This window comes from Micromys minutus (genome assembly GCF_963924665.1).
Source record: "Micromys minutus genome assembly, chromosome: 28".
NCBI lineage: Eukaryota > Metazoa > Chordata > Mammalia > Rodentia > Muridae > Micromys > Micromys minutus.
Genome location: NC_137963.1, coordinates 35,084,809 through 35,099,058, shown reverse-complemented (window position 1 = coordinate 35,099,058; position 14,250 = coordinate 35,084,809). Strand labels below are relative to the sequence as shown.

The following is a 14,250-nucleotide window of genomic DNA, read 5'->3' as shown; positions in this document are numbered from 1 at the left end:
TTGCTTACTGTAATATGGGTTCTCTCCCCCAAAGATGTATCACCAAAACCTCATACCTAACATGAACAATAACCTCCCAAAAGTTACATAGATGGTCCCCCTGCTTCAGCTAGCTTCCTGCCTCCTTCATGTCTCAGCACCTCCCTTGGCTGCATGTAACTGGCTGGGGCCGTGGTATACACTTCTGAGTGTGGAAAGGCAGGGGGGTCAATGTCTACAATGTCTACTGAGGGTCTTACGGTCTGCTCCTCACTTGCGTGTGGGGACTCCTGTCGGTAATCCTGCCCTGCTGATTTTGACCTGGTAACAGATATGATTACCCAGAAGTCATGTGCTGGGCATCCCCCAGACCAGTGGTTCTCAAATTTCCTAATCCTGTGACCCCTTAATACAGTTCCTCGTGTTGTGGTGACTCCCCAACCGTAAAATTATTTTTGCAACTGTAATAATAATTTATGAATTATTATATAGATATTTGATATGCAGATGATCTTAAGTGACCCCTGTGGACACTTGCTCCTGAAGGGGTCACAACCCACAGATTGAGAATCACTGGACTAGATATTCTCTGAGAATTTGCTTCTTCATGTCCCATCCCAGACAAGCCATTAGCCTATGCTAGTCCTAGGAAAACAGGTTCCTTGGCCCGTGTTCCTGAAGGAGGTTAGCACAGACAGATGGTCCAGACAGGCTGATCAATCCCAGGAGCACATCTTTGTTCTTGGCACTACCACAGTTTCCAGTGCTGCCCTGAGTGATGTTGGTACCCAAGTATTACTACCATGTTAGCCAGACCGAGAAAGCCTATTTAATGTGTGTTTCTCTCCTCTGCCCACCCCCAGGTCAAACACTGCTGAAGATAAGTTTGTGTTCTGCAATGGACTTGTCCTGCATCGACTTCAGTGCCTTCGAGGATTTGGGGAGTGGCTCGACTCCATTAAAGACTTTTCTTTAAATTTGCAGAGCCTGAACCTTGATATCCAAGCCTTAGCCTGCCTGTCAGCACTGAGTATGATCACAGGTAAGTTCCAGCTGCTGAAAGCCAGCGACCGTGGCCCCCTTTCTCTTATCTGTGGCCGAGTGGCTTCCTCACTTCTTTATAGATAACTACCAAGTTTGGCTACTTTAAGCAAAGAAAGCATGTATCCACAACTTTCTCTTACAAACTTCTAGGAGAGAGAGTCGGTGCTATTGAGTTATAATCAGAACCCAGTTCCTCTGGAGCCTGTTGGCAGTTGACCCGGCTCCCTCAAGGCTGCTTTTACCGAAGGTCTCCAGAAAGAGCATCTTCATCAGCCTGCCATTCCTATGGGCTTCTTCCAGTTCTTGCATAGAGGCCTAAAGTACATCAAAGGACTACAGCATGTGGGAAGATAGCATCACTTACTGTCCGAATGGGAGAGAGTCGAGGAAAATGGGCATTTGTCAAAAAGTGAAAACGACTCGACTTCACAGTTTTTAAAAAGTTTAAAAAAACAGAAGTATAAAATGCGTTCCGTTTTTCTAGAGCTGAGGATTATCTAGTATTAAAATAGTAAAATACTTGCCTTGCAAGCCTGAGGGTCCAAATCTAGTCCCTAGAACCCACATTTAAAAATGCTGTGTGTGATGAGCTCATGATCCCGACACTGAGGAGGTAGAACAGGATGATCCCTGGGGACTTCCTGGACAGCCAGTCCCACCTAACTGGTGAGCTCCAGACCGTGAGAGATTTTGTCTCCAGAAGGGTAGGTAGTATTCCTAAAGAAGATACCCAAGGATGTCCTCTGGCATGCACACACACCCACACCCACATTCCCACACATCCCCATGAAGCACATACACCCACACAAATGCTCAGTTTCTACATAGTATAGACTCTCTCGTTACATGCCCCATCATCCTGTCCCCTGGCGGTGCTGCTCTGGGACCCCTTCACCCCTCATCCTTGCAGTTTCTTATTAAGTTGCATCCTCATCATCAGTGATCACCAGTGGGCCTGGGGACAAAGTGTCTTGAGGTGCCAGCTCCAGAAGGGGTTCACCGGATCTGAAGATTCCACCTCCCTTGGGTCAGACCCAAGCTCAGCTAGGCTGATTGGCTGAGAGTCAAGCTCAGACTTAGGCAATACTGATCATGTTCCTCAGCAAAGCTGGCCTCCCTCCCCTTTCTAAAACAACCTTGCTTTGTTGAAGCCAGTGATTCTCAGCCTGTAGGTCACAAACCCTTTGGGGGAGCTAAATGACCCTTTCCCAGGGGTGGCCTAACACCATCTTCATATTAGATCTTTACATTATGATTCATAACAGTAGCAACATTACAGTTATGAAGGAGCAATGAAAATAACTTTATGGTTGGAGGTCACCACAACATGAACTGTAGGAAAGGGCCCCAGTGTTAGGAAGGTTGAGAAGTGCTAAGTGCTGTTTACACGCTTCTGCTTATAACATGTGTGAGGCAAAGTTACACATGTCTGTGTGCTCCCAGATGCCAGGTATTCATGTGCATGGCTCTCTCCTTCTGGTCTTTGGTCTTAAGTGAGAAGTTCAGTTTTTACTAGGACTGTTGTAGTACGTCAAAACTGTGAAACAAAAGCAAAGACAGCCTCAGAGGGCATGGGTTACACTCACAGAGCCTTCTGATGTCATAGCTAAACACATAAAACAAATTGCTGTTTAAGACCCAAGCACTTTTCACTTCAAAGACTCTAATAGCCCCAAGGTCGCGTTGTCATCCAGCTCTTCGGCTCCATTTCAGACCCATTCAACATTTCTGGGACAGGTAGACATCCAAAAACTGTCGAGTATAGAATAGGATTGAATTGATTTACAAAAGACAAAAATGTTTTTGTGCAGGTTTTAGCCTTCTGCAACTAAAATCAGCTCATTGCGATTTCACTATCAGAATAGGAGTTGAAGACGTATCTGCTGGTGTGGGTGCTTTCTCGCACGTCACTGGAGGAGACAGGGTGTGTAAAGTAATCTGCAGGGTGCAGAGGGTTGAACAGACTGTGGAGATGCTCGAGGGGGGATCCCAGGTTATGGAGCAGTGAATGTTTGCAGGCCACTGTGGAAAGAATAATAAGTCTAAACACAAATTAAAATCTCCTGAAGCTATTGGAAATATGACCAACCCGAGTGTCGCAAAGGAATTGGCTAAAAAGTCTAGTGTGGGGAGAAGACCTACAGAAAGAGTGTTGCAGGACACAGAACCTTTCCTCAGCTTCCGCACCGAACGAGGCAGGTGATGGTCTGTCTTGAGATCAGTGGAAAGCTTTGAACAGAGGAACGGGATAGCCAGACTTGCATTCTAGAACGATCTACAGTGGCAGCTGGCTCTGAGCACAACGTAGGTCAGGGAGGAGAGGGGGAGGCAGTAAGCCGTATGGTATAGGAGGGCCTGGCTTAGGAGGCCAGTCCTTGTTTTCTTCTGCTCTGTGGAAGTTAACAGACACCAGGGTACCATGTGTTCCCCACTTAGAGTCCACACAGCATCCAGAGTAGAAAGTAAGCAGGAGGCAGTACTAGACTCGCATCCTGTATGTGCTGTGTTATGGTCAGAGCTGACCAACCCACTGCCCACTCAGGAAGAGATTGCTGGTGGAAGAGGCACTTTGGCATGGCAGGATAAACATGGGTTTCTGGTTCTAGTAACCCCCTTGCTAATCTGGAGTCCGGTGTTTTGCCAGCATTGAGTAGCGCATTTGTCTTCTCTGAACTTCTGTTTGCTCATCCACAAGATGGGAACAATAACATCTATCCCATGGGGTGGCAGTGTAGGTTACAAAACACCAGGTTGATGGTGCAGCCAAACTGGACTCTTGGCAGACATTAGGCCTCCTTGGAGCGGCACTGACCGAAGCTCCCTCAAGTTGGGGTCTGACCTGTCCTCTTGAGCAGTGCCAAATCACACTCAGTGTCATGAGGAAACTTTGTTTTCTTTATATGGCAGTAAGAACTGAGCATGATTCCAGCTCACGGGAGACTAAGGCGTGAGGGTCGTGAGTTCAAGGCCAGCTTGTTCTGCCTGGGGAGTTCCAAACCAGCCTGTTTCAAACAAACAAGGCAGGGTAGTACGTTTGGCAACTGTTTCCTTAGACACTTGGGAGACTCAAAGGACCGTGATCACAGAACAGCAGGGGAGACTGGGTAGGCTGAGTGATTTGTTGTAGGCCTTTTTCACAGGGCAGCTGCAGTTCCTGCCTTCATTCTTGCCAGCTTTTCTAGAGCAAGCTGTCAGGGGGGGTGCTGCGTTCATCACAGGAGCAGAATTAGCCCTCTAATCTCACAAAACTCCTGGGATTTGGTGGCTGGGAGGGATCTAGGATGCATGAGAACATTGAACAACAGAAGAAGAAATATGCTTAGGAAGCCCTCCCGCTGCCGAGAGCATCCACTATCACTGAAGTGGGCAGTCCTACGAGTCTTGAAGCCTCAGGATGCCTCAGAGTCAGAAAAAGTGTTTGTGGAGCTTCAGATGAGCCCTAAGAAAATTCATTCAAGAAAACAGAGAGGGACTTGTGCAAGGGAGAAGAGATTTTAGCCTATCAGCCAGTCTTGCTTCCCACAAGAAGCCTTCAGAAATTGGATAAGGGTGGTAGTTTACCCAAATTTGTCTCCCCGACATTTATTTTTTTTTCTTTCTCCCCTGAAGTACTGGGCGGTGAGATGGGACAGGAAGGAAGTTGTTTCTTTTTGATCACTCTCCCATCCTACAGTAACAGGGGGTTCCCCACAGTTTGTGGTTTTCACATGTTTGCTGGGTCCCCAGTTCATCTGCCCTCACCATTGCCTCCTGCCAAAGCCACATCCCTGGCGCAATGTGAAGGCTTTGCTTCTTTGACATTGATGGGGTGCAGTGTGTCGTGATCGGGCTTGCAATCCTCCAACCAGAAAGTTAGTGTGGAGTTACCACTTTACAAGGTCCAGGCATTGAGGCCTCTCCAGGCCAGGCTGTCAGTGTGTGGAAAAGGGAAGGTGAGCTGGGTATTCGTCCTGATGACAGGGATTTGGTCATCTACCAAGATCTGGTATAAGGAGCTCTGTGCATGGTGGTTAGCATTTAGGTTCTTTTGTTTAGTTTGCTTTGCTTTTTGTTTTGTTTGTTTGTTTTGTTTTTTTGAAACAGGGTCTCACTATGTATCCTTGGCTATGCCAGAACTCACTCTGTAGATCAGGCTGGCCTGGAACTCACAGAGATCTGTCTGCCTCAGCCTCCAGAGTTCTGGGTTTAAAGGAAAAAGCCACTATATCTGCAATGTTTTGGTTCTTAAAGGGATAGATTCAGTGAAGAGGGAGTCTGGGTAGTTGCTACGTTATGGGGAATTAAGAACATTCAATGTACCAGTCATGAGTAACTTCCCGAGTAGTAGCATTTAGAAGAAAAGGTCATTTTAAACCAGGGAAGCCAGAGATCCAGGGCATGACCATTAAACACCCCAGCACAGTTGTGGGGAAATCATGGATGATCAAATTACTTTCTTCATGTATTTAATCACATACATGTCCAGAGTAGAAAGAGAACATTTCAGAGAGTCCTGGCTATGAGTCCGAATAACTTCCTGTTCTGAAGGGAACACTGAAGCAGAGGCAGGAGTCTACTCTGGAAGACAGTATTGCTGCCCCCGGAGGCACCAGCTCGGACGTAGTCTCTGGGCTCTGGAGAAAATGGAAAGGTTTTTCAGTGAAACAACTGATTCATTGGGATATTTGCCTTGTGGCCCTATGCTACGAACTAACCTTGGAGTATAACCATGTATCCTCTATCTAGTGACGGACAGAGAAATATGATCTAAAAGGTCTTTTGGAGCCAGATAGCAGAAGACATTTTGAGGCCTAAATGGAGTTTTTTTTGAAAATTTCCCAAGGTGTTCTTTTCCAGATTCCAGTCTCCTGTCAGGTAGAACAATGAGTTCTTTCTCTTCTATCTATTTTTCCTGGTCTTATTGGAACATGACGTCTAAGATGGAGGCGGAAGAAAGGCAGCTCTAGAGGCGGTGGTGAGATCAACACTTAGCCGATCTGTCTGTCTGTCTGTCTTTCCAGAGCTCTTCTGCTCACTTTGAAGATCTATCTGGCCATTCCGATTTTTACGTCTAATACAGCTATCAACAATGTGTCAACAAGTATGGGCAAAATTCGGCAAAACGGTATCTTTTCCCCTTGGGAAAAAAAGGGGCACAGTTTCAGGATCTGGAGATTAAAGGTCTGACTTCAGGGCTTCATCTGGCCACACTTAGGATACATTTTAGGGCCCAAATAAAAGTCTAAGGGTAGGGAGAATCCTACCAGTCTTTAGGTTCACCTCTCTGGTGCATGACGGTATTACTTGAACAGATGTGTTGTAAATATCAGCAAGTCTTTCAAATTAGGAAAATCTAAATTATTTTTAGCCCACCATTGTTATTAGAAAATAGCCGGACTCCCTGAGAGATTCCTGGTTTCAACTTAGATAACTTCACTAGGTGTCTGTGGAGCCCTGCCACGTGTCAGGGCCACACTCCTTCCCCTTTAAGGCATCCAGTCTTGGAAAGACAGCTTTGTGCACCTCCACCTGACATGTGTCTCCCTGACTAGTGCAGGTTCTGAGACTGCTTAGCAGCTGTCAGAGGACACAAGGTTCAGCAAGAGGCAGCAGTGTGACTTCCTAGAGGGAGGAGGGGCCCAGAGCAGGAAGTCCTGTTAGATGTTTGCTGTCTTGGGAGCAGCCCCATTTCTCTTCTTCCTTCTTGGCCAGAACTGTGTCATCGTTTCAGAGTTGGCCAGTGTCCTGAGACCTGCTCAAACAGCTGGCTTGGGGGGATGGGCTACTGCTAAATACGATGCACCCCTGTCTCTTGCCCTGTCTCCCTGCTCTGAGGAAGAGATACAGGTACTTCTTTTATTGACCAAGAGACAGAAGTGAGAACTGTAAAACAACAAAAGTTAGCTCAGTGTAAGAAACTAACATAAGACTGGAATGGGAATAAGCTTCTTTGGAAGAGTGTTCTTGTCGGCAGTACCACGTGAACGTAAAATAAGATGCCTTGGGAAATGAGGTTTACAGAGATGCGGTGAACATGGGGTAGAGACTCTCTAGGGCTGAGCTTCTCCACCTGACATGCGGAGCGTTGGACATATTGTTCAGTTGCATGTGCGAGTTGTGTGGGCCTGGAGCAGGGCCTAAGCTTCTACATTTCTCACAGGCTCCTAGGCTTTGTTGACATGGCTGGGCTATGAGCCACTCTTTGAGAAACAAGAGAACCTATTGTTAATTGGGACTCTTTGACATTGATAAAAGCTGATATTTTTTAGACCGTCCCTGGCACTGTGCCAAGAGTTTTACATGGGTGGTTTTAGTGTTGCTTAATAAATTTGAAAGTACCTGGGATGGATCACAGCAAGGAAGCCAGTCAAAAGCAATTCAAACAACATAGGCAGCAGATATTAGAGCTCTTGTCCAGAGGAAATTGTCACTGAGAAAACACAGATGCAAGGAATGTCACATAGAGAGTATCTGAAGTTCCTGGGATAGAACCCCAGGAAAGGAATCCCCAGAAGTCACTGTAAGTTTTCGGGGAAGGAAGAGTTCTGTGCCATCAGCAGATGAACTCAGAGCCATGGCTGACATAGAAGGCATTGAACTGAGTTTTTAAAGCAGAGAATTTGCAAGTATTTATTGTCTGCCATCGTCCAAGTGCCTGACATCATTCCAAGCACTTGATATGTAAAGATCATTTAGTTCTCACAGCAGGACAGGAGGCAGCTGGCATTTTCAGCCCTCTGTCACAAGTGTGGAAACGGACCCAAAGTCACCCAGCTAATAACTGACGGAGCTGAGGGCTCCGAAGAAGGGAGCTTCTGCCTGGGAAGCCTGGGAGTTCATAAAGTTCTTTACTCCTGTGAGCTTCTTGACAGCTTCCAGTTCATTCTTTTAACCCGAGCAACGTCCGTGCTTAGAATTGATTGAATAATTTGGTCTCCCAGCTTATAGATTCGTCTATCAGATGGGCATTAGGTGCTATCGGTGTGCTAGGTTTGGTGCAGGAGATGGGACCTCAGTAAGCAAACATAGGACCCTTCTCCAGGAAGCTTAAACCTAAGGAAAGAGGCAGGCAATTGTCACATGAGTATCAGCTCTCAAACTCGAATGTCCTGCAAAGGGAGATCCTGTACTAGAGCCCGATCTAGACAAGGAGCCAAGGAGGAAGTTTCCTTGACGGAACATTGGGTCTGAGATGAGATCTTAAGTGGCTGAGGGGAAAGTACATGGACAGAGACCTGAGTGCCTCATTATTTCAATCCCCCCCTCCCTCTCCTCTCCCTCCTTCCTCTCCTCTCCCTCCTTCCTCTCTTCTCTCTCCTTCCTCTCCTCTCCCTCCTTCCTCTCCTCTCCCTCCTTCCTCTCCTCTCCCTCCTTCCTCTCCTCTTCCTCCTTCCTCTCTTCTCCCTCCTTCCTCTCCTCTCCCTCCTTCCTCTCCTCTCCCTCCTTCCTCTCCTCTCCCTCCTTCCTCTTTTTCTTCCCCCCCAACTCTACCCTGCCCTCCTCATGCTCAGTAGAGCCTTCTGTGACATTTCTATCTAATATGCTAATATGCATCCAAACTCATCTTTAGATGCGGACTTCCCCACACAGTAGAGTGAGCTGTTTTCTTCACGGCTGACCCCACTGTCTACAGCACTGTTTGCCCTAGAGTAGATACTTAATAAACATCTATTGAAAGAAGTAATTAACCACTAGTTAATTAAGTTCACAGAAAGAAGGAAAGCCAGTTCACCTTAGGATGAGGAGAAACTTTCTAACAGAGGCAGTCAAATGCAGGCCGTCGGCTAGTGGTAAGAAATTCTCAGATATGGTTTGAAAGAAACTGGCTGCTTGCTAATTTCAGCCCTAGGCAGGTCACTTAGTTCTTTGAGTCTTACTTATTAATTAAAGAAAACATTTGCCTTGCCTCATTCTGAGCTAAAATCATCTAAGTAGAAGAGTATATATACCCTAAAGGCTATTAAATGTGCTCGGTCAGCAGGTTAAAATGTGACCTGCCAGGCTAGGGAAACCTGTCTCTGGGTTTGCAGTGCTGTCAGTGGGGACTTAAACAAAGCAACTCACATCCCACCCAAAGTGCATGCACAATATTTGTGCTGTGAGTCTGATACTTAACCACGACTATAGGGGTTCTGTTTTGACATCTTGGAAATATAATACTTGCGTTAAAGTGATGAAATGCAGGATTGTATAAAGATTGTCTGAACCTAATGCAGAAAGCTTGTTTGGATAAATCATTGGAGGAGGTGAGAACAACTCTTTGGTTGCCGCTGCTGAGGATTCAACCCAGGGCATCATGAGAGCTGGGCTATCACTCTGCCACTAAGCTACACCCTCCTGCCCAGAAAAATCCTAATTTTCCATGTATAAATTCTCTACAAAATGAGAAAACATCTGACTCCCTCTCTCCCTCTGTATTATGAGCTCTGCATTTCAGCTCTGTAGCTGTTTGCCAATCTGCAAGGGGCTGGGGTTGGGGGGAAGTTCCCTTCAACTAAATGCCAGTGATTAGAATTTTAAGGAATTTTACATTGCTGAGGTCCCAGACAGTTGGTGACTCCCTGGTGAACGGAAAACCTGCTGGCTGCTGACAGGAGTCTACACAGAGATTGAATTTTATCTTAGCTCCTATGGGAAACTATAGAAGCCACAGATCCTGTGAGTGTTCACAACAACAAAGCCGGGTGAGGTGCCTTTGGCTCCTGACAGGAGTGTCTACGAATTCCTCAAGGAATTCCAGGCCCGGCTGAGGCAGCTGGCAGGAGGTATCGATCTCCACCTCAGTTCGCTGAATAAATAATGGTTGCCATAGTTATTGAGCAGCCACCACTGGCTGGAGAGCAGAGAAAACTCCATGCTCCCTTCTGTGAGTTTGGCCAAGAGAAAGTCTAGCTCTAAGGTCCCACAATCAATCGACAACCCCCCCCCAAACCAGCACATCACACCCGACAAACTGCTCAGTTTCTTCATCCTGATGATGAGTGTGGCATCTTGGATACTCTGAGTCAGAAGGCCCTAGAAGGATGGAAGGACCTCACTCAGTTAATGGACTGGCATTTGACTGTGAGAGACACCTCCTCTCCCCAGCTTGTAAATCAGATTTAATGTATCTCAATGCTAATAGAATTAAGTATTGGCCAGTCAGTGGCTCTGTCATATTGTACATACGACAGGACTCCGTGAAGGACCGCCTCCCATCTCGTTCTATTTTAACAGCGTTCTCCAGATATTCAAATGTCCAGACATTTAAAAAGAAAGGTAAAAGAGCCTCTAGGTACCTCACAAATATTTCCACCCTTTCTGTGAAGGAAAGAAAACACACTTCTTTACAGTATGTGTATGTGCATTTGTGCGCTGTGCACAGCGCAATTCTGGAGGTCAAAGAAAACAGCATGAAGAAGCCCATTTCTCTCCTACTGTGTGGAGGCCAGGGACTAAAGTCGGATCATCAGGCTGGACAGAAAATACCCTTGCTTGCTCAGCCATCTCGCCAGGCACAGATTTTTATTATCATTTTTGCATCGATGAGATCACAGCCTGGGTGCTATTTAAAACCCCTTTTCATTTAGTGTTTTCCCATATTGTTTAGTAATCTCCATACTTATCTCTGACTGCTTCAGGACCTTCCACTATGTGGGCAGGCTGTTGTTTGCTGAACAACCCCCTGCTCTTCAACAACGCCCTTCTTCCCAGTGCTTGCTTTGTTTGGGTTCCTAGGTGATAGTAACAGATAAATGTGCACAATGTTTTTATACATGTTTTTGTTTACGTTGACTTTCTTCTTTGGATATACTCCCAGGAGTTGGGGTAGCTTGGTCAGAGGCTGTGGACATTTGTATACCTCTTAAATTTACTGCCAAATATGCCACCTGGTTCTGTGCTTTGGGAAGAACAACTTAAACTCTCAGCAGCTCACCACTGCAAGCAGGATTCCTCAAGGTTCACTCACTCCTAGTTGTCTCTTCTGAGGCTGCAGCAAGGGGCTGTACGTTTAGTAACGGTTAACCAAGTGGGGAGCTTTGCACCCGGCTAAGCAAGGTCAAGAGCAGCAACGCTTGGGGATACTGAGGCTCTGTCTCTGTTTCACCCTGCAGCTGCCTCCCATTCACTAAGTGTCAGTCTCAGATGCTGGCTGTTCTGGTGTTTGGCACCCCACATTTGGTATCGGGAATGTCATCTCAGTTGGAGAACATTTATATAATGATCACACTTTCTCATCAACTCACTGTCCAATGTTTAAGATGAAGAAGAAGAATAGGACTGTGCATTTTCCACCCTCCTAGGAAGACACTGGGTCGTGTAGAGGCAAAAGGCAGAGCAAGAATTGGATTTAATTCTAAACCCAGTTTTCTTTCTCTATAAAACACTTCCTTACACCAGGAACCCGAAAGTCATAATTCTCTGAGACACTGGGGGCAGTTTTTATGATGTACCAAATACATCTTTGCCAGCATCTCTGGAAAGGGTATTCAGAGCCCCCCCCCCCCCCCGCGCCAAAGTTCAACATCCTCTCTTACTAAGGCCTTAGTGAGGAAAGCTTGTGTGTCCACTACCCAGACCGTGAGGACCCAGGTTTCCTGCTTTTCAGGCCTCTTTCATTTGGGACAAGAAAGAAAAAAAAATGTCCTGGTAATTGTCTTCTTTAGCTTTTCTTCAGAGAAATAACTTTTCTAACAAGACCTGTGACTAAAACATCTAAATCAAGGCTCACTGTTAGAAAGACACTGTCTACCCTTTAAGACATGTAGTTTTATATGAGGTCCGGATTGAGGAAGACACCAAGGTCAGTGTTTCAAATCACACACACACACACACACACACACACACACACACACACACACACAGGTATGTACAGAAAACGAACAAACATGGTGTTTAGATATAAATATTCCAATAGAAGAAAACTAGGAATAAAGGAGACCCCACTCTTCCCTTAGAAAAGGTTCTACATTTGCAGCAGCTGTAAAAGTTGCTGGTGTGAGATGTCAGGCTTCACACCATAGTGAGAACCAACGGCGCTTTATAGCCGGAAGACAGACTCTTCCTGGAAGATGGGCTTCACGTGACAGCTTTCTACAACGGAGTGACTGGGAGCATCACCAACTTTTCCAAAAAGATCCAAACGGCTACCATGGGAACGCTTTCCCCATAGTTTTGTGGAGTTAAGAGAGATTCTCCATGCCTTGATAAATGCCTGCTCCATGCTTTCCCTCCCAGCCCTCCCTCTCTCTGCTGTGACTTTTTTCCCCTGCCTTAGGAGACCTGTATGTTTTGTAGAGTTCCAGGTATAGGTCAATGGTGTTTTGAGGGAAGAAACAAAACACAGGAAGGAGAGGTGGCTTTTCTAGACCCTGGCTCACTTGGAAACATACGAGCACACTTAGGATCAAGCGCCAAGGGGCTCACGTCAGTGGCTCCCTTCCCACTTTGGGACAGAAACATTCATTCACTTTCCTGTACCAATCCAAGTAGACACGACTGGCTGTCCAAACTAGATCCTCCTGTTTCTGCCTCCCCGTGGCTGGAATTACAAGCATGTGCCACCACATCTGGTGGGTTCCAGAGACTCAAAAGCAGGTCCTGACTGAGTTTCAAACTGAGCTATCACCCCAGTCCACCAAGGGTGATCTGGCTGTAAAATGTCACTAGCCCATCTAACAGAAAAGGGGAGAGACCTTAATCTGGATGTCTAGTGCCTTCGATCTGCCCCAAACTTACCGACCTCTCTATGTCCTTCCACAGAGCGACATGGGTTAAAAGAACCAAAGAGAGTGGAGGAGCTATGCAACAAGATCACAAGCAGTTTAAAGGATCACCAGAGGAAGGGGCAGGCTCTGGAGCCCTCGGAGCCCAAGGTCCTGCGCGCACTGGTGGAACTGAGGAAGATCTGTGTTCAGGGCCTCCAGCGCATCTTCTACCTGAAGCTGGAGGACTTGGTGTCCCCACCTTCTGTCATCGACAAGCTCTTCCTTGACACCCTGCCTTTCTGAGCAGGGGAGGCCAGAGCAGAGAGCTACTTGCTCTGCTGGCACCTGATCGTTAAGTGAGCAAAAGGATGGGTTTGAACACCTGTCAGTCTACCCTTCCTTCAGGGGAAAAGCAGCTCCCATAGAAAGCAAAGACTTGTTTTTTTGTTTTGTTTTTTTTTTTTTTTTTTCTGGCACCTTTCCTTACAACCTAAAGCCAGAAACCTTACAGAGTATTGTGTTGGGGTTGTGTTTTATATTTAGGCTTTGGTGGGAGGGTTGGGAGGGGTAAATAGTTCATGAGGCTTTTCTAAGAAATTGCTGACAAAGCACTTTTGGATGAGGCTATCCCAGCAGTGAGTTGGGGAGAAAGAATAATATAACTGTTTAAAAAAAAAAACTCTTTCTGGGGAATATGATTATGATTGCTTTGTATTTAAAAATAAGAACAGCCAAGGGCTGTTCACCAAGGTAGGGCTGTGTCTTAAGACTGATTGATCCCTTTAGGATATATTTCCTGTATCAAGGGTACATACGTGGTGCAAACGAGGCAGAAAATTCCCTTTTCTTCATTTCTTTCTTCTTCTTAAAAAAATTGAAAAAGATGGAAGATTATCTACAAATCAGACTTAGCAAAATGATAATGGCTATTTGCTTCCATATACAAGTGCAATTTTTTAGAGTGCTGTCTTACTCAGTCTTGTTCGTGAACTCTCCCTTAGTTTTTATGAAAATAAGAAGGAGTCATGCTATCAAACGGCACGCTCATTTTCCTAGCTAAGGCTTGATCCACCTGCCCTGTAGAACCATTCGGAGGTGTGGCCCTTCTAAGACTTTCAGGCCATTCTTGATGAAATCCAACCCCTGATGACTATCCAGCTGTCCTGAAGGGGGATCGGGTGATAAAATGGATTGCATACAACTGTGTTTGCTGTGTTTTGTCAACCTGGACAGAGTTCTCTAAACCTTCTTCAGTTGTAGCAAGTTCCTGATTCATCCATTCAGAATCCCAAGGAGCACTGGGTGACTCAATCAAGTGTTACCCCTAGGAGAACATGCAAATAAGTAGGAACTGGGTCATACAGGGTAAGCACCAGAGATGATAAGGATTTATATATATATATATATTAAAATTTTAATTTTTGTTATTGGTTAGAGACAATTTTGGAAAGCAAGAGAATCATCTTTTTTTTAAAAAAAAAAAAAGAAAAGATAGTATCAATGTGAGTACTAGAAAAGACTAGCGGGTTGCGGTTCAACATTCCGTGTTTGTGCCCCTTTT

General features: G+C 45.8%; 1 protein-coding gene across 1 annotated transcript in view; it reads left to right on the top strand.

The window, feature by feature from the left end:
* Nucleotides 1-13,173, top strand: part of NR4A3 (nuclear receptor subfamily 4 group A member 3) — a 37,368-nt gene extending 24,195 nt beyond the window's left edge. Inside the window, exons 7-8 of the mRNA XM_080939948.1 lie at nt 843-1,021; nt 12,745-13,173. Of these exons, the coding sequence (XP_080796074.1) occupies nt 843-1,021; nt 12,745-12,992 (427 nt within the window). The 3' untranslated portion in view covers nt 12,993-13,173. The remainder of the gene's footprint in view (nt 1-842; nt 1,022-12,744) is intronic.
* Nucleotides 13,174-14,250: the final 1,077 nt, after the last annotated feature.